Genomic DNA, 24,376 nt, shown 5'->3' with positions numbered 1-24,376 from the left:
ATACATTTGAGCCAAAGCAAATTAGCATCGGGACTGGATTGACCTTTGCATAATTTTTGATACGTGTCATCATATTCAGTATAGATTTGGACCAATTTTGTCTACAATAAGTCACAAGGTCGCATTGTTCTTACAGAAGTATTGCTAACTTAATTAATGGCCAGATTAATTATCAAATAAAATTATGCTTGACTAATATCTCAAGAATGTGCATCTGCGAACTTAATCCACTACTCGATAAAGTATGAATTTAACAGGGACATGGCCAGTGAAAATGTTGATGTTTGAAATACGTCATGCAGGACATTTCGTAAAAGGGGATGCATCTTGGCAGTGTGGCACAGTTATCTTTTTGTCGACGAATAGTAACGAGTTTAAAACTGGAACAGATTCACGTCAAAATTATGAAACTAAAATTGTACATCTTTTTTCTTCTGGTTGGGTTTGTGACAAGTGGTGAGTGGTGGATTATTGTAAATAAATATCTTTTAATTTCAACTTCCATCCTACACGCACTAAAAATTAACAAATTTATACACATTTTATTTTATTACAAAAAGTTCCCATGCCGGAACTTGTTTACGAGGACAAAGGTGATACATCAGCCCCACAAATAGTCGAGCCATCATACTCGCCGGAACCGTCCCCCCAAATCGTCGACACGCCATCATATTCGCCGGAACCGTCCCCCCAAATCGTCGACACGCCATCATATTCGCCGGAACCGTCCCCCCAAATCGTCGACACGCCATCATATTCGCCGGAACCGTCCCCCCAAATCGTCGACACGCCATCATATTCGCCGGAACCGTCCCCCCAAATCGTCGACACGCCATCATATTCGCCGGAACCGTCCCCCCAAATCGTCGACACGCCATCATATTCGCCGGAACCGTCCCCCCAAATCGTCGACGCGCCATCATATTCTCCAGAACCGTCCCCTCAACAAGACTACGTGGCTGCTTCTCCAGTAAACGGTATTAGAGTTAAAACAAAATTTTTCTTCTTTCAAATACCATACGAATTGTGGGAGAGTAGATTTTTGTGTAACGAGATGGTCTCAAAGTCTCAAATAGCCCACTTTTCACACAGTAGTTGAAGTTTCTGCTGCTTACTATGAATTCTGAGTTGTAGATATTTGTCTGTGAGGCATTTTGAGAATTGCATTAATAAGCAACTCCGTGATTCACTACTTGAAATAGATTACGCCGAGTCCTCTGCTCACTCATCGTCAGATCCACTCCCACCCGTTTACACACCAGCAGCCTACCCCACTACCGACCCCACAGTTTATACGGCTCCTCCCCCTTATGAGGGTCAAAACGTGACATACCTCTATCCCAAGGAGACTCGCTCTTACAATGAAGAAGAGCCAGAAAGTAATTCATCCCACACCCATTCTCCACAATTTCATAACGTATTGAATAATTTGTAAATATTTGTATCTTTAGTTGAAGAGAGAGCCCATTCAGTTCACTCCACGTACAAAAAGGAACAGCCCCACGAATTTGAACGGCCAATTGAACCAAGTACGTTCACCGGCGAAGGTCATGTGCACAATCTCTTTAGCATTTTGACATCTTCCATATTCGTCTTTCTTTGTGTATTCCAGTGGAAGTAGAAGTTTTCGACCCGTACAGTTTCGCAGCTTCCGGTGGAAGCGGGACAACGGGTGAGTCAGAATATGAAATTTTTAACTATTGGCTGCATGAAAAAGATGAAAAAAAACAATGAAATCTAAAAAAAATTGATGCCCCCTGCAGATGCGCCCTACGTTTCTGAGGAAGAAATTTACGTGGTGCAAAGTCCTGCAGAGGACAAGAAGCAAACTCCATACCCAGAAGAAGAAAAGGTTGAGGAGCCATATCCACAAGAAGCTTATCCAAACCCCCCGTCCCAGACAAATTACGATCAAAAGGAGGTATTTGACGGCTTATCATCCGAATCAGAAGTCTACCCAGCACCACCCCAACAACCCTCCGCATACATTTCCGAAGAAAAAATATATTCCCCACCAGCCAAAAAACCCTCCACATACATTTCCGAAGAAATATATTCCCCACCAGCCAAAAAACCCTCCGCATACATTTCCGAAGAAAAAATATATTCCCCACCAGCCAAAAAACCCTCCACATACATTTCCGAAGAAATATATTCCCCACCAGCCAAAAAACCCTCCACATACATTTCCGAAGAAATATATTCCCCACCAGCCAAAAAACCCTCCACATACATTTCCGAAGAAATAATATATTCCCCACCAGCCAAAAAACCCTCCACATACATTTCCGAAGAAGAAATATATTCCCAACCAGCCACAAAAACTGACGAGGAATCCTTCAGCAGCTCATTTCTCCAAGCGTTTGATCAAATTTTGATTGCAAGCGACCGTTACCGAACGTCTCTCACTAAACCGCTCCATGTCCTCGTAGAAGACGCTTCCGGCCGGAGAGGTGTGGTCACCTGCAAACTACAACGAACCCGAATTGTCGTGACAAGGGGGGTGAAAGCCCTCTTGGAGTCGTACCCCCACTGGGTCAAGTTGGGGACCACGATTGAGGAGTCTCACTGCAGACAGGATTCGGTATGATGCACAATTGATAACATTATTTACGTGCAAATCTACTATTGCCGTTAGTACTTAAAAAGTTCAATTTTCAACAAACAGAAAATGGCCCTCGTCGCCTACTCGTCGCAACTGGCGAAGGTGGCGCAGGATTTGGCAGGAATGGAGGACATGGACTTGGACGACATCCTAGACGCTCCAAATGCAGCTTTCAAACGATTGGAACAGATTGTCCTTCAAACTCTCGCCTTATTTGGACCTCTCACTAATTTAGACGACCATCATTCGCACAATAACGGACATCACGAAGTATATTCCCCGTCCTAGTTGCCAATTTCGCGTTTTAAAAACATTCAATCATTCTCTTAAATAAAATACATAAAAATACTTTATTATTCAAATTCATATTCAGTCCTAATTCACCTCCTCTATTTTATCACGTTTTGCTGTACTTTTGGCTTCTCCTCTCTAACTTTGCATTGATTGATCACGACACTTTTAAGAAAGTTCATCTCGAACAGAACTCAATCTCGGCATTTTTCGTAGTCATTACGGGCAAGAAGTTTTGTGTGCATGAATAAATGCTCTCTTTGCAATGAACAATGAACGAAGTATTAAACCCATTTTCATCCATTAATTTATTGAACCATGATTCATTGAGCGTTTCAAGTCACATTTAAATAATAATAACAATACCGTTTGATCTGATAATATTGGATATTGTTAATTTACATTTCCACTTTCCACGCAATCACGGATTACAGATAAATTTACATTTCACATTTAACCACCACTGACCGCGGTGTGACGTAAAATACACCAATTTTACAACAACTTTTGATTTATATACATATTCTGCATGTATAGGAAAAAGAGAGAAAATTTAAATAGACTGTTTCTTCCATGACTCCACGATTCCAGAGCTTTTGTAAACGTCCAAATTGTAAAAATAGACGGATCACCATTAACGTCGTTATCTCAATGAATTTTTGATATCAATAATTTTCATCTAGATATTAATAATTGTTATACATTTAATTTGTAAATATCGATCGATACACATCATCTCAAAGATTATGCTTACAAATGGCAAAAAAATGTACATTTAATATTTTTCACTTCAAATCCAATACTACGACGAACGATATACTGTCCCAATGATTCTGACATTAATTACCACTCCACTTTCGGATACAAACGTAAGAAAAACGACTAGTTTTGTTTTTAAATTTACATAAAATGGGCAAGTCGTGTAACGGATGGTAAAAGTATAAAATCGAAATTTTAAGCTGATCATGCGCAATTTTGAAGTCAATTAATAAAATTAGTAATGATACGTCAATTGTACATAAAATCGAAATTTTAAGCTGATCATGCGCAATTTTGAAGTCAATTAATAAAATTAGTAATGATACGTCAATTGTACAAAATAACCTTCATTTTTCTTTTTCGTTTTTTAAAATTAATTATGCATGGGTTCATTTCCTGGAAAAAATATCTATTCACAACTTAAAAAAATAACTAAAAGACATTCACATGTATCAGTTCATCTGCTATTTCTAACAAGTGGTAGAGAAAGCGGTGACTTATTAAGTAACAACTTATTTCGTATATAAACCGTGCAGCAGCGGCAGCAAATAATAATAATAATAATCTTGGTGTAACAGTACAAATTGTGTATTCCTCGCACGGCGTGGCGTGAAAATGACTAGAGAAAGGGTTGCATGCCGCGGCGTTTGACTCTTTGTTACAATAGAAATTATAATATATTTAGCGGTGATAAGCTGAATATCAAGCTGAATTGATAAGGACTTGTCATCATTATCTAATGATATGACCAATATTTAGATTTTTTAAGTACTTGTAAGCCTTAAGAGGTAGTAATAACAGTGTTACACAGTCTTAAATTAGAAATTCGTGTCGTAATCTGATCTCCGACGTGACGGCGCGTATCCCGAGTCGCCGTAATAATTTCCACTGTGGAAGTAACCGTTCCACTCGGTTTTCCAACTGTCGTAAATGTTATAGTTGGCTCCGCCTGATCCTTTTGTGGACCCACCGTGAGATCGCTGAGATAAAAAAAGAAGAAGATCAAGTGTGATTAAGTTGAGAAAATTGGGGTTGCGTAATGCATGACTTTTGTGCCATACCTTCGTGGGTCGTCGATCGAATGTGCGATCCATTTGTTTGGTGTTATCATTCCAAACATCGTCCATGTTATATAGATCATCCGCCCCGAAGTTATCGACCCCGCCGCCAGCACCACCCACGGCCATGTGACTCTTGTTAAACTCGTTAAGCATTTCTTGCGTGAGGGAGACGGTGTTCTTCTTCTTGGAGTTCTTGTAACGGGAGACCAACTGGAATTTTTAGAGGGGAAAAGTATATAGCAAATGGGTAAATGCGATATGGAATATTTCGAATTGTTACATCATTTAGTGAGCAAAACTTACCACGATAACACCCAAAATGAGGAGAAACAAGAGTGACACCATCCCAATCACGATGACGGCAATTCCCCACTGCGGGATGAGTTGTTCTGGATTGACGGAACCCTTGCCCGTCTTGAGTGTGACGACTTGAAATAAAATATGGACAGGTTAACAAACATAAAAAGTCTGAATGTTAGTTGAAGGGAAATTGGGACTACCTTTAAAGTCGGTGTATCTCGGGTCGATGTTATACCTCCCGAACCGCAGTGAAACGGGAGCGTCTTCTGGCAACTCGTCGACAGGATCGGAGTCGAGTAAACTTTTATGGAACACTTTTACCACGTCGGTCGTCGTGAGTTCTCTGTCGACACCTTCCAGCTCCACAAAGTAGTCGACTAGCACGCTCCCTTGGCTAAAATATGGATTAGTAGTTACCATTCGGTATATGCAGATCAATAAGAGAAGGACAACATTCAGCCGAAATACTTACTTAAATCCTTCAATAGTGACTCGTTTGTACCAAGGGGCGAGTCCTGATGCCCGATAAGCTCCATCCAATTCTCGCTTCACGGTAACTTCTAAATGCTTATACTCTTCCGTGTTGATATCTGCGAACTCTGGTTTCCACTTGACTCCGCCCGTTATTCGGATGGTGGCTTTAATTGATAAATATACACTGATTAATTAAGGGGCATTGTGCACAATGATAAATAAATTGAAATTAGTCTTACCCTCCATTCGGCACACCTCTTGTGGACAGATTCCCAATGGTGACCTCTTTGGTGGAGGCGGTGTCGTGGTCGTGGTTGGTTTTGTGGTCGTTGATGGCGTTGTGACTGGCTCGACCGTGGTGGTTGACGGGGTCGGGCTTGTTGGCGGGGGTCGAGTCGTTGATGGCGTTGGCCATCCAGTGAACTCGGTCGTTTTTCGAGTTGGCCAACCACCCGCTGCTATTGTGACTCTGGGTGGTGGCGGGGTGTCCGCTTTAGGACCTTCGGTTGTGGTTGGTCGTGTATTTCGGAAGCCACCTGGTTTCGTGGGGAATACGGGGCCAACAACTCCGGGACGAGTGGGGAAGACGGGGCCGCCCGGTTTCTTGGTGGGTGGGGAGAAAGATGCGGGTTTCTTGTACCCTGGGGGAAGAAGATTGGCTGGGATTTCTGGGGGTGGAATTTCTTCTTGGTGGGTTATTGTTGGGGTCAATTTGAACCCAGGTGGGAGAAGGTTGGCTGGAATGACGGCGGAGTCGGTCGGTTTTGTTGATGGGGATAGATTATAATCTTTCGGAATTAGGGACGAGATGTCGATCTCTTGGAATTTCACCTTGCTCAAGATAGCCGCCAAAGGGTCGGGCAAGCCAGTTGTGCTGCTTGGAGGTGGAGATGGTTCAGTAGTGGAGGGAAGTTTGTATCCCTTGGGGAGAAGGTTGAGGGGAATTGAGTATTCTGGGATTATCTCAGGTTGAGGAGTAGTACTGGTCGTCGTGGTCGTGGTCGTCGAGGTAGTGGTCGTGGTACTACTGGGAGACGATGTCACTTGAGAGGCTAGTGGCTTGTATCCCTTTGGAAGAAGGAAACTCGGTACGGACTCGAAACTGATGGGACCGTCTGTGACAGGTTTGGGAGTCGGGGTGGTGGTCGTAGTAGTAGTCGTAGTGGAAGTAGAAGTGGTGAGGGCAGGTGTGGTACTCTTGACCGTGGTGCTTGGAGGAAATGTGAATCCTGGTGGGAGCAAATCTGGCGAAATATCAGCAACAAATTTAATTCCTCCGTAGATCTTGGGTGCTTCCGTGGTCAGAGAGAATGTTGGCTTTTCCGTAGTAGACGGAGGTTGAGGACTCTGCACCACCACTTTTTGTTCCTCCTCCTCCTCATGCCCATTGTCGTGGCCGTGATCATTGCTGTCTCCGCGGAGGGAGATTACTCTCCCGTCAGAGTTGAGATCTCCAATGTCGACGAGGGTCTGGAAAGGTGAGTGTGGAATGATTTCACCCTTCTTGGATGGAAGTTTTCGTGGCGTGGGGTGTCGCAGGGCTTCAGGCTCGTGCTCGTGCTCTTCGTGTCGTTCCTCCGTCACGTCATCCTCCTCTTCCGTCTCTCTTACTGGGGACGATTTGGTGGATTTGGGGGGTTGTGGCTGCTTTTGCTCGTGATACGAATACTCTTCTTCGTAGTATTCGGGCGACGTCTCAGCTCCGGCTGGAATAGAGTCCTTGTGTCCTGGCTCAGTTGTGGGTCGAGGCGTCGTTGTGGTAGAAGAAGTTGCAAACGATGGTGGGTTTGTCGTGGTCGTTGAAGTTGTCGAAAGTGGCGCTGGAGTGACCTACAGCACATGGAAAATATTGTTTTAAAGAAATACTACATACTTTAAAATTGTGCACTTTTTCTAACCTTCGCCGACTTTGAAACTGATCCAGAAACCGTTTTTGAGCTGGAAACAGAAACCACGACCTTTGCCTTTTTCTCCGCTGGTGGAGGTGGTGCGGGTGTAGTGGAGGAGATGACACTCGTCGTACTGGTGGCCACACTGCTAGAACTGCTTTTCGACACGACAGTCGAACTTGTCAATTTATGGTCTGACTTGGGCTTTGGAGACTGTAAGAATTATGACGTGACATGAATAAGTTATGCAAATCTGACTCATGAATATTTAAATACTAATGTATTATCTAAAACCCGTCTTTCTCACCGTTTTGCTGTTCCTCTCCTTCAAAATTGCCTTGGCTGTCTCTTCACTGACTTCATAATAGTCAAAGCCACCTTTGCCCCCTCCTGCAGAACTTGCATCCTCCGGCGAACCAGACTCGGGGTACTCGATATACTCCACTGTATAGTCGTCCCCCTCATACTTGCTGCTACTGCTGCTCTCCTTATTTTTGTGGCCCTGCTTGTGATGACCTCCTCTCCCCACTTCCGGTCGGGATGAGGACGACGGCGTTAGAACAAATCTCCCCGGAAGCTCCTTACTCCGAACTGTTGTCGTTGTCGTCTTCGTGGTACTGGTCGTACCCGGATTGAATCTGCTTCTCCCCGGATTTGGCACAGGTCTTCGTGTCGTCGCGGTCACGAGCCTTCCTCTGCTCCGTTCCGTCGTTGAAGTTCCGGCCGTCGTGGTGGTCGTGGTACTTCCCGGCGTGTTGGGTTGTGCAGATTGCCTCAAGAGTGAGGGGGGTGGACGAATGTTGTTCCCACCCGTGGTCCGACTCGGTGCTGGAACACTTCTCCCGTTGAGGGAAAGCAGTGGCTGTTCTGGTTCCTCGAGGGGGATGAACTGCTGGTTGGATGGGGCCGTTGGGGGAGATCCTCTCCCTCTGTTAGTGGAAGGTCGGCTTGGTCCGAGTTGTGCCGTGGTGAATGTTTGCTGTGGAAATCGGGTGTGGTGATGCTGTTGCTGATGATGATTCGGTTCAAGGACAGCGATACCCTTTCCCACCACGGTGGACGAAGGTTTGTTGTTATTCTTGCCATTGTTCAAACCCAGATCGGTGGGATACTGGTAGATCACCTCGTCCTCAGGCTCGTCGTAATACTCGTACTGAATGTTGTCCTTGTGCTGGGCCTGGTTCTGCTGATTGTTGCCATTGATTGAGCCCAGCTCAACGAATGAGGGGGGTGGGGGTTGCTTCAGGCTGGATGGCCCGGAGGAGGGGAAGAATCCAAAGTGCGTATTTTGTACGGAAGTCGCACCCCCACCGGATCTTGCTGTGGAGACGCCTCGAGGCGGCGTGAAAAAATTGGGGTTCTGACCAAACGCTTGAAACCCTCCGGGGAGGATGGACGATTGTCCGGGAGATGTAAAAAGTCCACGGTTTCCTAAGAAAAATAAGAATTGTTAGAAATAATTGAAACTGAAATTGTCAATTTTGTTCATTTTTGATATATTTTGACAAAATAAACTTGTACACTTTGCAGCGCACGATGAAAATCATCATCAATCATCATCAACAATTTATCATCTCATACGCGATGCACGACCTACTTAAAATTCTGATGGAATCCTAAACTCCAATTTTTATGCACAAACAAAGCTACTTATTCCCAAAAGCTTATTTCTTCTTTACTTGGGAAATTGACTTAGCTTTCGTCCTCTTTTTTCCACACTACTCACTTTGTCCTCCGATCCTTCTTAGCTTCTCAGCGCACCACCCGCTCAAATTTCCGGAGTCTAAAAAGGACGCCTTTGTCCTCCTAAATCTCGAGCTTCTCTTTAAATCCTGATATGCGAATACTCTCGTTTTTTGTCTCCTTCATGCTGGCCAAATTTCTTTCTTGTCCACAATATTACAAAGTCCTTGTTGACTTGATTCGCCTTCTAACGTCGCCTTGTTTACGTACTACAAACGACTTACCCACCAAAGATTTCACTCTTTCAACTTTGTCTTCCTTTTTTGAATGAATTGCTAAAACCTTCAGTGCAGACTTGACACAGCCCAAGCCAGGCTTGGGTTTCATCTCTTACTTAATTTCAAAAATCGGTATGAGTCTCACTGTTGGTCCCTCTGGTAAAACTTCAGATTTCTACCCACATCCACCTCAATTTATGATTCCCAATGGTCAACCCTGGGTCTGTTTGGCGTATCAAGTATCTCACCCTCACTTGGACGGACAGACAAACGTAGCGTTTTTTAATAAGCCTTGACTCGGACAAAAAATTGAACGTTTTTTTCCTACTCAAATATTTGAAATGTTAAACACTCATTCTTTCATGTTTGGACGATGCCGGAGAAGGAAATGAACTTCCACAAGAGCCTGACCTTTTTTATTGCGTGCTCATATGTAAATTGAAATTCTGTTTCCGTTACCTACAATAATAAATCTTGGGCAATTATGGAGTATCTGTCTGTATTGTGTTGTAAAGTCAATGGCAATATCGCCCCTTAAACGAGCAATAAATCAGTAAACAAACGACCGATAACATCTCACCGCCTCCTTCCGTACATTATTCTTCTTTTAATGTTATTGTATGCTCAAGGCAAAAAAAATTCACCATTCTGGAAATTTAAAGCCAATCTCTCGCCATTCATTTAACTCCATGAAACTTTTGCATCACATAAATTTGTCATAAATTTTGAAACTATATTTTGAACGAAAACCACATCCACGCTATTCATCCATCTACTTACCGTCCCCCTTCTCACGTTCCACTACCATGCAAGTCAGTCAAATTCTTACGAATTTTCTGCGGTTTTCTCCCCACAAATACTTCCTTTTCATTCTGGTACGTACGAATAAGTAATGAAATACGTACCTCATACGCGACTGAATGAAGGATGAAACCAAACAGAACCAAAGTAAACCACAAGATGAAAAGATTTTCAAAATATTTCTGAACAAGGAAAATATCTACTTAATTCCATTAAATTTGGATCTTTATTTCATCGCGCAAAATCATGCGGCGTTAAATATCATTCGATTCATTTCATATTCTTTGTTTGCCTGTGTTTACATAGGCATCAGACTTGCAGAGTATTTCTTAAATCTGCTGTTTTTTTAATTCTTTTAACCCAACACGTTTCGTTTTGGTCTATTTCCCCTGAAACTTGCTGAGAACTGAACCTTACTTGATTTCTTGCACATAGAGAAAAAAAACCTTAATTACACATCATGCCCCCACCACCACCACCACTACCCCGTCCTACGTACGTATGCACATAAATACTTAATATTAGCAATCCTTGCAATAAAAAAATTTAGAGCAATAAAATACAAACACACATTTGTTCACGAAAAAAAGTGACGTGCATCACAAATTTTTTCCTCGTATCATCACGACGATGATTTGTCTTAAAAATCGTCACCGTTCGTTTCGCCCCCTCACTTATTCGCGGATGGTAATATTTTTCTATTCGTTATCAGCCTCTTTGTCGTCGTGCATGCATATGTCATCCGTCTCCTCCATCCGTCATCTTTCTTTCGCAACTTTATTTCCCTCTGAAAGTACAGCATCACAGACGAAACGTCGAGTCTCTCGTCACCACCACCAAAGAAAAAAGCATGCCAACAATGAAAATGACACTGTGCAAGCAAAGATCCTATTTTATTTTACCTAAAAAACTACTTTTGGCATTAAGCAACAAACACGCTGTTTCATCTTCCTTCGCTCGTCGTGAATCTTGATTGTGTGGTCATGAGCATTTTACTATTTCGCAAAATCAATTCTTTCTGTTGCGAAAAACGAAACAGGCGTCGTAGCCAAAACAGCAGTGCAGATCATGATGAATGATTTGCATAAAGTGTAAAAATGTTAAAATAATTGGCGTATGTACGTCTCTCTCACTGATAAAAGTGATGGTGGTGGTGGCTCGCTGAAATGTATTTAAAGTGTTGTGAACGTATGCATTTTTACGTAGAAAATGAAAGTATATGCAGAATATAAAAGTGGTGGTGGACGTGATTCGTTTTACTAGACGGGGTCAGTAATAGTATCCTTAATTCTTTTTCTTGAAATTGCAACAACTAATTCTTAACAGCGTTACACGCCACTCTTTGTTGTGGACTGGGCTGTAGATGCCAATTTAACGAGTCACGGACTGATGCACCAACCACCAATGACCTCCACACCGCTAACTAAAGGCTGAAAACAAACAATGCACCATTTATAACTAACTCTTGGTTTTAATTCGAGCTAAATTGTTGCTTGTCATTAATTAACTGAAAGCTTTTCTATTTCATTTATTAGGTTTTGTTTATGTACGACCACCACCAAGCAAGTTCAACGCTAAGCAATCCAAGTTCTGAGTGTGTAAATACCTAAGTAAAAGTGAGATTTGCTTATTGAAGGGAATGTCAATCCAGTCGGGTGACGGGAAATTTGGGTATGACAAGTTGGAGTACGGTGTATATTGCTTTTAGGAAAGTGCAAAAAAAATGTTCGGAAATTATGCACCTTTAGAATTTCGCAAACTTGAAATTTCGAAAATCGAAAGTTCTCGAAACCTGGTAGTTTAAAATTAATGACATATATTTCTTATACCCATATTTCCTCATACTATACCAAAACTTCCGTATACACATCCATCTGAGACACAAATTCCCGTCCCCGTCATCCCGTCGTTTGGATTACTGTGGATGGAATGGATGGATGTGTACTTTAGTATCACATTTATTATTTATTTATATCTCTGGATCACGAAGTAGTGAAACCTTGGTCCAGGTAGGCAAGCGAGGCCAATAAGTGGACCACTTTATAAAGTCGGTGACATTTTCCGTGCACTTGAGCCATTCATACCATTTCAGCCTTAATATTTTAGTAGGTTAGCTTCTTCTTCCCGTTCCCTTTGAGGATGCTTCCTTTGAGGTGCAAGCAATCTATATATACCTCGAGAGACTTGGTCCTGGTCCTTCATCTTCTCTCTCTCTCTCCAATCCATGACACTCACAGAAATAAATCAAGACGGTTGAGCAGACTACAAAGCCAACTCGGTGAGCCCTTTACGACTAACTTCTATTTCCGACCTGAAAGGAATTTAGGTCGTGTCACGGAAAGTGGAAGTGTGGGCCCAGGTAGAAATGTAGGTGGGAGCAGAAGAGGATCTATTTACTCCAATAACAATTCGGACCTCTCTGAAGGAAGATTCGGCAAAATCCATCATCTCGCTTTATTTACCGATTCGCATTTACATATCGACCGAGTAAATAAGAAGTTCTGCTCTGGGTGCTCGATCCATATAATTCCTTGAACGATTTGATTTCCCATTCAGTAAATCGAGTCAAATCAGACAATAATTTAGACTAGAGATAAATAATGAGAATTTTATCCCATCGTAAAAAGGGAACTCTTAGGAGAGAGAGAGAGAGAGGAAGGAAGGCGGACGGGTTCAGCCCCACGAATTCTGCGAGCATTGAGGAGAGCAATTCCCATAAAATGAAAAATCCATTAAGTAGAAGAGGAACAGCTTGTCCTAATTCGCCATAAAATGCAAACACTACTACTTTCCACGAATAAAGAAACGAATTAAACGAGGGATCGAGAGAAATGTTCTCGAAACACACGACTCTCTAAGAATCTGCTAAAGTTTGGACTCCAATCCGCATAAATCCAGTAATAGCTTAACTTTCCCATTGACTCTCAACCTTCCTCCTCTTCTTTTGTAAATAAAAATAAAAACCAAGAATCCCAACAAAACCAGCCGTCAAATCCTTTATTTATTTTTTTTCTGAATCATAAATCTATCGGTATGTCACCACAACGCCGCGACGACGACGACCTGTGTGTACATATGTATGTTTTCATGTGTGGACACGTTTATTCTCCTCTCAACCAACACGCACGACCACCCCATTAAATTAAGACGGGAACAAACTAAAGTTTTGAAACAGGAGTAGAGCAAAGAAAGGTTCAAAGTAAAGAAGAAGAAAAAAACGGTCTTTTTTATCTTCCTGGTGACAGAAGCGAGAAGAATACGAAGGCTGCAAGTCCATTTTTATATCTTTCCATTATTCTTCATTCTGCGGAAAACAAAGCGAGATAAGACACGAAGAGGAGAAACCGAACTCTTGTTTTCTCTTTTTTCTCCTCCAGCTTAACTTTCTCCTGGAGAAATATTTCCATTAATTTCCTCGTTTTTATTGTACTGGCGGTGGTGGTGTCTCGTAGTCGTCGTCGCCCTCATTTTTTTTCGCCATCATCCCATCGCCCGTCCGTCCGCCTCCCCGCCCGCCCGAGCAGTAAAGTGGAGCTGATTGAATGGAATTGAGCACTGACGATTTATTACTTCAGGTAGCACATAGTCCTAGTTGTCTGTCCATCTCTTTAGCTATCTGGATACGATGGTCGGACCGTAATTTTGCTCCGGATAGAGTAGCAGCGGGATGGATTTTAGGACTGAATGAGTGCCATTACTGGGCTGGACTGATTGCTGGGTGAAAACAACTAACACCACGTATACACACTGCACACTGCGTACATGCATTTCTGGATACGTGTGGACTTTGGGAGAAAACTTGGAGTGGGACGGCGGATGGAGGAACGACTAATGAATAATGGATGGATCTTTCATCTCATCTCATCAGATGAGACGAATAACGACTCAATCCATCCCGTTTTCCGTGGTGGTGGTGCTGGCTGGTTGGAGAATTCGGCCCCAATTATGGGTGGGTTTGTCAGGCAGGGAGAAATTCAAAGGACGATTCATTACATTGTCCGTGAGTGAGTGAGTGAATTGTTTGTTTGTTGGGTGAATAGGTGAAGAGGATTTGAATCAATATTATCACTGTTCGAGGAGAGAAGGAAAGAAGAAATATAATGACAAAGAAGCGTCCTCGTCTCGTCTCGTCTCGTCGTCATGTCAAACAAGCTCAGCACGACGACGGCTGATGAGAAGAGGCCTATTATATTATGTACTTTGTCATAACGTCCTCCACCCCATTAAGTTATGTAGTATGTTGTATAAGTACTTATTAGTGGTGGTTGGTGACTGACTGAGGAGTGGAGTGGATGGTGGAGTGAAAGTGCTTTCTCCATCCGCAGAACAAATTCTGTGGTGGAGGTCGTCGTGGTGGTGGTACGTAGGGTGGGGGTGCATATTAGCGATAATTAAGGTTCATGGTCACCTACTACCTAACTACCCACCTGGCAACGAGGTGGTGGTGGTGGTCAACTTATTCTCAAACTTTTCCATTTATTTGAGCCACTCATCTTGTTGCGTTATTATTCCCTGGCTCATCGTCCTACGGATTTTTTTGTCTGGTCTGGTCTGAAAAAGCGGCTTAATTGCGCCCCACTTGAACTGAGGTCGACTTTTGTAGCAGGACGACTACTTTTATTTATCTGCTTTCTCTCTGAATAGGAATGGAGTCGTCGTCCTATCGTGCTCCCACCACGAACGACTCGCGGTTGTGGTCGAAGGTTGTGTGATGTGAGTGAAGCTGTTTTCCTTTTTGTTCAAAATTTACCGAAATGAAATGAAATGTCCTTCTCCGATGTATGTATGAGGAGAGTTCTCTCTCTCTCCGTCTGCCGGACGGGCTACGACCGACTGCCTATTGAAAACTTTTGCTCTTTTCCAAATAACCCAAATTGCTTTTCTTTTCAGAATTCTGCGAGAGAAAGTGAGGATTGAGTGAGAACGAGTAAGTTGTAAAAGACCAACATCACAATTTCTCTTTTCATGAAACAAGGCAACTTTCGCCCAGTTTCGACAATCCTTTATTAAAATCTACCATCCACCAACCAGCTAGCTAAGCATGTCTCTGCTTTTCCCTAATTCAATGATGACGACCGACCCCGAGAGGAGGAAGAAGACATTCAATTCATCGTCATAATTCTCATCCTCCCAAATAATCAAAGTCTGTCTGCAGAACTTGCCCAATTTACAATTACGGAACTATATATACGCACGTGTACCTGCTGCTTGCCTTCCGTACTTTTAGTACAGTTTTGATCCACAATTCTCAAAATTAATTGGGAAAGTTGAGCTGAATTGGTTCATTGTATTTCTCAAAACCAGAAGAACACGACGCAGAAGGTGAACCTTGGGTGTAACGTAAACAGTCTTATTTCCCTTCTCGTCAAGCCATCTCGACCAAGGAAGGCAAGCTGCTCAAAATGGATTTGTTATTAATCAAAGCCTTTCAGGAAGCGGGCCTTACCACAAACTCTTTACACACACACACAACTACACAACTTTTCCCATTCCGGTACAAAGAGCAACAATTTCTTTGCTAGGTCTTCCTTGGGACTCATACAGTGAAAGCAGGAGGAGTCAGATCCACACACATTTTAAGGTTTTGTGGTGGTCAGTCGGGTGGAAAAGTCACGTTTCCTTCCGCTCTCTCCTTCCATCCACGACTACTTTCTCGTCATGACTTTGACTCTCGACTTACTTTACTTGTCCGCCAGTCAAAGTCTGGCTGGCTGTGATGCTGTGGTCAAATAAACGCTGTGATGGATAGATGGATGCCTGAATAGTGAGAGAGAGAGAGGAAGAGAATAAAGGTGATGTGAGGTGAGGGAATTCCAGACATTTTTGACACACACATCTACACATTTCCTTCCGCATGGTGGGATAAACTTTCACCTCACCACCACCACCACCACGACTGGATAAAATTGACTCGCTGACTGAGCCACGAATTCCATCTCTCCAGTTCTGGGTCAAATGTGGGATTCAGCTTCTTTTTAAATAAACAAGGTCCCTAAAAAGGGGGAATCTTAGTGAGGTAGTGTAATCATAAGTAATAAATAAAATTAGATTGCAGAATTTTTGCATCACCGCTCTCGGTTCCATTTTTAACTTGGAGCATTAATCGTTTAAATATAACACTTGCCCCCTCAAAACGTCCGATGATTTCGTCTTAATAGAATATCCAAATTAATATATTGAATTGAAATTATAGATTTGTATGTTTTTAAAAAAATAAGTACGTACATACTTCACAATTGTTTAGCCATTATATTTTGTATATCGCAAGTAATTTAACCCACTTCTCGTTCACTATATATATATATATATATAGTAAAAATGCATTACTTCCTGAATTTATTCAATAAAATTAAGAATTCATCCGTATGCAAAGCAAAATTTATAGTGTATCCAGTTAAAAATGGAACCGAGAGCGGTGATGCAAAAATTCTGCAATCTAATTTTATTTATTACTTATGATTACACTACCTCACTAAGATTTCCCCTTTTTAGGGACCTTGTTTATTTATAACTTTTAATTGTCCATGGGATTACTGCATTGCACTGCTCCTTTTCATCAATTTGATCCGGAATAATTTTATTAAATGCTGGGTTTTTAAAATTGAATAAATCCGTTGTTTCTTAACCGATTTACATCATTTTGGTCACTAGATTATCAATACACCTGATCTGGAGGTGCAACACCAACAACAACAATTTCACGCAGTTTACCAATTGTGTTACAGAAATAACGATTAGTTGTGCTGTTTACAGGTTTGAATGCTAATTTGTTTTCAATTTATTAGTCTTGCGTCGTTGTCAATGACAATGATTCGTAGCACGCGTAGGAATTTCTGAACTTCAAATTGGAATAACTAAGCCAATTCTTAACGGATTTTGATATATTTATCCTTAAAATTTTCGGGATAAACTGCTCTACAATTCGTGGGTATCAAAGTGTTGATAAAGTTTGCTAGTAACTAGCAATAATTACAAATGTGTTTCTAAGGCTACATATTTGCCCATAATTCCGGTCAAAATGACGTAATCGCTTAGTCGGATCAGATCCCGTTTCTATATTATGTAAGAATAATCGCTGCAAAATTTCATCAAAATCGTTTGAGAAATGACTGAAATATCGCAGATGGTCACTTTTTTGGGGTGGGTCAAATGCATACTTAGTAATTTTTTTCGTTGTTAGGTATTTGCCTCACTAAGAAAAATGGTGAAAGTGCTACAGATAAAAAAAAATCTGTCGAATTGCAGACATCGTGGGGGAAAAAGTGAGACAAGCATGTCGCTATATGCCTGCTGATAAGGGGGAGAAATATTAGGCTCAGTCTGAGAAGTAAATTTCATACCAGAGTCAAAAGTGTCAATACCGTGATCAAGTATCAACCGCCCGGGGTTGAATCACTTGCAGACGACGTAAACACCGATTACATTACTGATATTAATTTCGAGCGGATCGAATGAAATGAAATGACGACGTCGACGAAGATGATTATTATTCCTCATTATTTCCCTATCACTTTGTCATGTTATCCGAAAATTAATCGAATTTCTCCAATTAATTCGAATACCCTGCAGCCTACGTGCGTACGTAGGTGAGTACGTAGTTAGTGCCCAATGTGAGTGAGCAGCAGGAAAGAAATTAATCCTACATTAAGCTCGAGATAATTGCTTCTCCAATATTTTTTCTGAGAGGAAGTGAAGTTTCTTTGTTATACAGATACAGTTCTATAGGCTCACTTATTGGGCCCTTATATTCTGGCCAATTACGAATCCCTCGTCGTCGTCCTCGTAGTGGAGAGAAAAGAGAAGAAAGGATGATGATGATGACAAGGAATCAGCGACGACGACGGCTTTTCTTCACTTTTCTGAAGAAGTAAGTACAAGAATTTGTCTGACTCACCACCATTATAAAAAAAGTAAATGCCGATAAAGCCCCAGAACTCGCAGTATCCTTTTCCCGGTCTCAATTTCTTCCACTTTTTCTCCCATTTACGACCACTGTGACTCTTCTTCCCATCATCCAATTCAAGATCAGGAAAGGAGTCGAGTTGTTGTATTAGATTGATCCATGTCTCCTCCGGCCATGGTAATATGTTCTTTATTCGTCCCCCTCGCTTTTCCCCATCCGTCCTAATACACAGTCTCTGCTGCTGATGCCATCCATCCATCCATCCATCCATCCATCAACCTCTTGTCTCCTTAAGTCTGGCGTGGCGTTACGACAGGGTCACCACCAGCACCACCTCCATGCACTAAATCAGCATCGCTTCCACTAACAATAATAACAACTTTCTCTCTCTCTCTTGGAAAGTTTCATTTAATGAAGACTGTTCACCGGGAGAGAAAATACAGGAGCAGAGACTCAAGAGGAGATGATGATGATGATTCCATTGCCCTCTTCGTCACGAAATCCGATCTCCTTCTACATATTTGAGATGAAAACTGGCCCGACTCTTGTTCTTCTTTGGTGTTTTCGAGGAAGAGGAGAGACGGACCTCGCAGAAAGTGAGAGTGAGACCGTGATGAAGCTCTCCTCTTGGAGAGAAGCTTAAAACAGCATGAAATCTTATGCCTTGATTCTCTCCGAGTGAAATATGATGCAGCTGCATGAGTTCAAGTACGTGAGACGTCGACCTTGTCTCTCCTCCAGTGTCGCTGGCTTGTATATTTGAACCCTTGCCTAGTTTAAATTGCTTTTCATCGCAAATTCCCGTCCCAAAAGCCCCTTTTTCGTCGTCCTTGTCGTCGTCGTCGTCGTCCACCTTCAAAATTCATCTCAAGGTAAGACGGGAAAAATAGAGGGACGAACGAAACAAAATTTACCCTTCGATTCAGTCTTTTTTTAGAATGAACGAATATATAAATCCACTTTTCAAAGGGGAACTTTATATAAGAATTTCTAAAATTCTAGATGAAAGAGAGGCTCGGATAGAGAAACCATTTATAGGAATGCGGCAGGAACTTCTTTCCCATTTATGCAAACCTAATTGGGTTGTAACCTTGTTAACTTGACATCATCGTCGTTATCGTCGTCTTCTTCGTATACACTCTTCTGCCTCCATTACACACTCAGAGAGATGGAAAGACCAACAAAGAGACTCCGTCGATACACAAGTTAAGCTAACAAATTATAACAAATTTTTTGGAGACCATGTACCAAAAAGTTGTGGGGGAGATGGGGACGGACGACGACGACGGATGGGGAAAAGAGGAGAGGAAAAAGAACGACAATTTAATTTATCCAGTTAGTAACTCTCTCATGTCGCTCGCTATGAAGTTCTTCTTGGTCCATGCGTTCAAAGTAGGATTCAACTTTACTGGTTGAGTTGGCTGGTCCAAGTCAACCATTAAGTTCCGTCTTCTTCTCTCATGGTTATCAAACTAAAGGTGATCATGCATTATGCATTTTTCCTCCTAAAGAACTATACTCGTACGTACGTAGTTCTGGACACACATACACACGTTTCGCCAGTTCATATACATGGGCCCCATTTTTCATCCGGATTCAATCTCAACCCCTTTAAGGCGACGCTCACATGAAAAAGTTAGCGCATACCTACGACTCCTCACTCGGTCGTCCTTAGGGAAACATGAACAGCTCAGAGGTAAAGTGTCTCAAGGTCCAAATGACCAGTTTTACTACTACGACTGCTAAGTGAGTGACACATCTCGACCGTGTATTGCATGGCTATATAAAGAGATACAAGTCTCTCTCTCTCCTCATATTATTAAGTACTTGGCATATGTATTATCATTACTGAGCCAATGACTTCACACTGCACTCCCACCGAGTCATAAATGCAAAATTTAATGATATACTCGTTACTACTGCATAATACCAAGTGGAGTTAAGAGCAGTACAACAATGACGACGAGTGAAGTGACAATAACTTGCTTGCTAAATCGCCATTCACTTTTATCATTATTGTATTGTTGGCTTATTACTGATCTGGTCTGGTTGCGTGGTGGTGGTGGTGGTGAATGTGAATGTGAATGCATTTTGACCATGAAGTCGGTTCACTCTAATTATTGGCACACTGTCAACTATGTTCGTACGTATTCGCCTTAAATAAGTTGTATGATTGTCAGTCGATGCACAAAGAAAGGTTGCAAACTTGTTATTACGATTTTAGTTGGGGCGAGATTATTAAAAGTGCAAGTAGAAAAAAGTGCAACATGTCCAGAATCTCAAGATTACGTACGTATGTAGGAAAAAGAGACGCTTTTGTTTTTTTTTATTTTACATCTCATCCACTTTTAAATGGAGCCATTATCACATCCCTGTGATATTTTGAGAAACATGATTTTTTACGAGGTCTCATAAAAATTGAGCAATGGAAATAAAACACTTTTCATTCACGAGAGGTTGTGGACAATGTTTCAATTTGGCACTTTTAACTAAACTACTTGAAATTTCTGTCGGTGGTCGTAGGAACCATTACGTTTGTGTGTGCTGTAAAATTAAATGTGTTTCATCCGGATCAACGACAGCACAATTCTACACAACGGGACAGTTATTATTTACGTTGCATTGAATTACATTTCCTTCCGGGTGTGTTGTGCTGTCGTGTGAGCGATGAATAGAGGACAATTAAAGACTAATGATAATTATTGTAGGTAGATAATCTTGATCTCTTCCTTGGGTCGAGGAGGGTATGCTATATGCATCGTGGTGCTGTATAATAATAATAATACGTAGCACGGACCACATGTGTCCGACACAACAATGAATCTCTCTGCAGAAAATCTAAATCTATTCATTACATTCATTGAGTTGGATTATGATGATGATGACGGTGATGATTAAATATTTGATCTGATCACGACGACGACGACGGCCAGGCCAACGACGCCATAATGTTGATACCCGATTTGGGAACAAGTTGACCATTCATCTATTTCAGGGAGTCGATAAAAACCGGATGAACAGGGCAGGACGATGACGACGTAATCACAACAGACAGAAAGAGATGAATCAGAACGTTATCATTGCATTATGTGATTTTCTGTCAGACTTTTTCACCTTGACTTTTTCCCAATCTTCCAATAACGCAGTAATGACGTGATTCGATGGGGTCCAATATCTGGATCAATAATACTGATGACTATATAACCAACCAACCAAAAAGTCGACTCCCATTTGTAAAAAAAACTGGCTCCCGTTGGTTTTTTGGTAGTTTTTTATGTCTTCGTCGCCGTCCTACATTCTATTTTGTGAACATTACTGGCAGAGTTCGCCTTCGGATTTAATCTTGGTTTTACCTGCCTGTTTAATTTATGAACGATATTAGCTGGCTGCCTGAGCAAGATGCCCTTTTAAAATTATAGCTTATATAAGTAATTCTGGATAAGAGGAAGAAACCAAGGCAAGGAAAATGTCCTTAATTAAATTTCCTTTCCCCTTTTTACACTTTTTTCAAGAAATGATCCCTCCTCATTTTGATATCTATTCCATAATCTCTTTGTCCAATTTTGCGCATATTTGAGAGGTTTTAAGCAATTTAATTACGTGAGGCATCGAGTCGAAATTTAAGAGACGCCCTTGATTGGCTGGAATGTACGAATTTGAGCCTGGGCTCAACCACTTTTACATACACAATATGCGTACATATGTACGTGCATGTATATGTAAATGTATGTACACAAGTGCACAGATACGAGTCTACCTGAACTCCCACTCCCGCATTCCATCCAATTAGGCTCCCCTCCGAAAAATCCGAGGAAGAAGAAGAAACAACAATAAAAAAAGATAAAAGGCCCGCAAGCTATAGTCAAGCCAATACGGTTTTGTTTAACTAACGACCAACTTTTTTCCCTCTTCATCCTCCTTTCTACCAAACCACACAAAAAATCCACATGGATGAAAAATCTGTTATAATTATTCCACCAAATTGAAGCATATTTTAGTTATGCTTCCATCTAATCATTAAAAAATAATAAGCTGCTCCTCAGCTCCTGCTACAATTTTGCTAAACTCTGTAACGAAATTCTTGTTGTTTTTTTTAAGTAAAGTTCACGAACAAGATCTTTTCTTTTCTTTCCCTGCCAGAGATAATTCCTTCTCGACTCTTTCATCTGTAGGTGGAAGAACAATGATTTGGTTGGTTGGTTAGAATTCGACTCTATTTAGTAGAAGACTGGAACAAATGGATGTGAAGGTAAAGTAGTCTCAGGCAACGTATAAAAAAAGTCTTATGCACGTCGTCGTGAAGTGAAGTGAATTCGTTTTACAGATCACTTTAAAAGAGTTAAATAAGCAAAAGCACAGCAAAGTGAGCTCAAGAATGACAAGGTCTTCCTCAAACAAAATACATAAAATAAAATGTGGCAACGACACCACGCCCAAGAAACTGCTTTGATCTTCTGCATATATTCGTTTTTTATGCAGCCCTATCATATTTCTACTTGGCTATTGCATACTTTACTTCTAAATAAGGTGGGTTTGGGCTAGCAAAAATAATGAGAGTGACTGGAGCCGGATTTTTTACACAAATTATAGAGAATGGATGGTTGATGATGATTCTCCATAACGTAATAAAGTTGATTGGTCAGGTCACCAAATTATGGACAGCTTAATAAATAAAGAAGTATATATATTGGGCATGCAAATTGAATAACCTTGCTCTGGTACAGGATTTTGTACCAGTTAAATAATTACATGTATGTCGCGGACAGTTCAGTACATTTGCCCCCTTGTCCAGCCGGTTATTGATTAATTCTTCCTCGTGTCATCATAATGAACCAATTATTATACAAAACTGTCCATTTTTAGCACCTCAGCTGCACCCAAAATTCATTTCCTCGTGGATACTACAGCCTAGAAGTTATTAATCATTTCCATTTTTATTACCTTGTCCCAAAGAGGGGCAGATGAGACAGGTTAAGAACACGACTCCGATCCCGAGTAGATCCCGTCTCATTGTGATCATTTCGCCTCTCCGTCCAGATTTCCAACGGCACCGAGACTTCATTTTATGTAAAAAGTAGTCACCCTACTACAAGAATCACTTGTTGCACACACAAATTCTTTAAAAATTACTAAGTACTCGAGTCACTGTATAAATCACGCTGTCATTTTTATCCGTCGTCTCAAAAAGAATCTCAGTTTCACCGTCCCATTTTTTTCTTCCTAATTCCTACCCCACTTTGCTAAAATTTCGATATCAATAATTCGGACTGTGAATAATGCCTTGCCTTGAATGTGGTAACAATGCAACGTTGTTTTTCTTAATGATATCAGCGTTGTTGGTGGTGGTGGTGTTGCAACTCTCTCTTTCCCAAGTACAACAGCAGAACGACGACCAAGTCTTCAAGTTGTAATTGCACATGGTACATCGACGCACATATTAACGACGCTGCAGATATACGAGCACTGCTCACTTTTACTCCTTCCTAACTCACAACAACAATACTCCTAATACGACAAGTTGCTACGTTGTTGGGGGATTCAGCAAGCAAAAATGGGAATCGTAGATGTTCGTCCTCTGAGAAGTTGGAGCACACTGAAGTGCAAGACTTGGGAGCACATTCCTCCACCTCTCAAACCACTACTTGCTCCTTATGCCAGTCCTTTTTACATGGCTCTTCGCACAGACGCTATGAATTTGCTCCAAGCAGAATGAATATTGTAATCTTGCCTAAGCGAGGGGACTTTTACTTTTTCCTCTCTTGGAACAAATGCAAGGTATCGTTTGTGTAGGATAGTGACGTGCTGATGATGATGATGATGGAATGGAAGGAATTATTATGAAGCCCAAGAAGTTAGTAGCTCCAACGAAAATCCTGCATGTAAAACTGCATCCTGCTACTTGTTGAATGTAATGTAAGGAGAAGAATGAGATGCAGAGGATGCAAATGCAAATGGGAGTGATGTTGATGTTGAGAGAATTCAGAACAAGGCGAGGAATACGGAGGATGGATGAATGATGATGATAATGGCTAGTTCCTGGTTTGGTTGCTGGGCTTAGTTTTAGGTCCGGGCGACGGATGATGCGGATCGTCGTGTGTGAATCTTGTAGGAGAGAAAGAGGAATAATAATGCAATCCAGTGAGCTAAAGGAGGTTGGCTTGCTTGAAAGGAATGGAAATTTAGGGATTTTCATGTTATGCAAATTTTTGGGTGTTTCTCTCTCTCTCTCCATCATCATCATTGCTCCAAGTCTTCTTCTTATCGAGCTGGGAGGAATATGTAATCGGCAACGTGTGCGGGGAGATAAAGGAAGCGATGTTGCGGTGATGCGA

General features: G+C 41.5%; 2 protein-coding genes across 3 annotated transcripts; one reads left to right on the top strand and one right to left on the bottom strand.

Annotated features, from left to right (window-relative positions):
• The first annotated feature begins 297 nt into the window (after positions 1–297).
• LOC110857958 (proline-rich extensin-like protein EPR1) lies at positions 298–2,971 on the top strand. 2 transcript variants are annotated; one of them, XM_035858400.1, is made up of 8 exons: positions 298–456; positions 561–977; positions 1,203–1,379; positions 1,452–1,529; positions 1,613–1,672; positions 1,764–1,987; positions 2,087–2,584; positions 2,669–2,971. In XM_035858400.1, exons 1-8 carry the CDS (start codon positions 321–323, stop codon positions 2,891–2,893), a joined length of 1,815 nt encoding a protein of 604 aa, XP_035714293.1. In that variant the 5' UTR covers positions 298–320; the 3' UTR covers positions 2,894–2,971. The 2 variants fall into 2 exon arrangements, with proteins under 2 accessions (XP_035714293.1, XP_021962260.2); XM_022106568.2 differs by having other exon boundaries at positions 1,764–2,584.
• Positions 2,972–3,187: 216 nt separating this feature from the next.
• LOC110857957 (mucin-12) lies at positions 3,188–23,649 on the bottom strand. Its single transcript, XM_022106567.2, has 9 exons — positions 22,986–23,649; positions 7,687–8,810; positions 7,389–7,592; positions 5,730–7,320; positions 5,489–5,654; positions 5,217–5,410; positions 5,020–5,144; positions 4,717–4,926; positions 3,188–4,635 (listed from the first exon to the last, which is right to left on the bottom strand). Exons 1-9 carry the CDS (start codon positions 23,104–23,106, stop codon positions 4,474–4,476), a joined length of 3,897 nt encoding a protein of 1,298 aa, XP_021962259.1. The 5' UTR covers positions 23,107–23,649; the 3' UTR covers positions 3,188–4,473.
• Between the last annotated feature and the right edge of the window lie 727 nt (positions 23,650–24,376).

Source organism: Folsomia candida, unplaced genomic scaffold (genome assembly GCF_002217175.1).
Source record: "Folsomia candida strain VU population unplaced genomic scaffold, ASM221717v1 Fcan01_Sc020, whole genome shotgun sequence".
Classification (NCBI taxonomy): Eukaryota; Metazoa; Arthropoda; class Collembola; order Entomobryomorpha; family Isotomidae; genus Folsomia; species Folsomia candida.
The sequence above is the reverse complement of the archived record's forward strand: the minus strand, read 5'-3'. Positions and strand labels throughout refer to the sequence as shown.

Bases quoted from the DNA above. Each gene is read 5' to 3' on its own strand.
- LOC110857958 (XM_022106568.2), top strand. From the start codon at position 321: ATGCATCTTGGCAGTGTGGCACAGTTATCTTTTTGTCGACGAATAGTA. The intron at 457-560 runs GTGAGTGGTGGA...TATTACAAAAAG, and splicing joins GGTTGGGTTTGTGACAAGTG to TTCCCATGCCGGAACTTGTT. The intron at 1,530-1,612 runs GTACGTTCACCG...TGTGTATTCCAG, and splicing joins TGAACGGCCAATTGAACCAA to TGGAAGTAGAAGTTTTCGAC.
- LOC110857957 (XM_022106567.2), bottom strand. From the start codon at position 23,106: ATGAAGTCTCGGTGCCGTTGGAAATCTGGACGGAGAGGCGAAATGATC. The intron at 7,593-7,686 runs GTGAGAAAGACG...TAATTCTTACAG, and splicing joins AGGAGAGGAACAGCAAAACG to TCTCCAAAGCCCAAGTCAGA. The intron at 4,636-4,716 runs GTATGGCACAAA...TTTTTATCTCAG, and splicing joins TCGATCGACGACCCACGAAG to CGATCTCACGGTGGGTCCAC.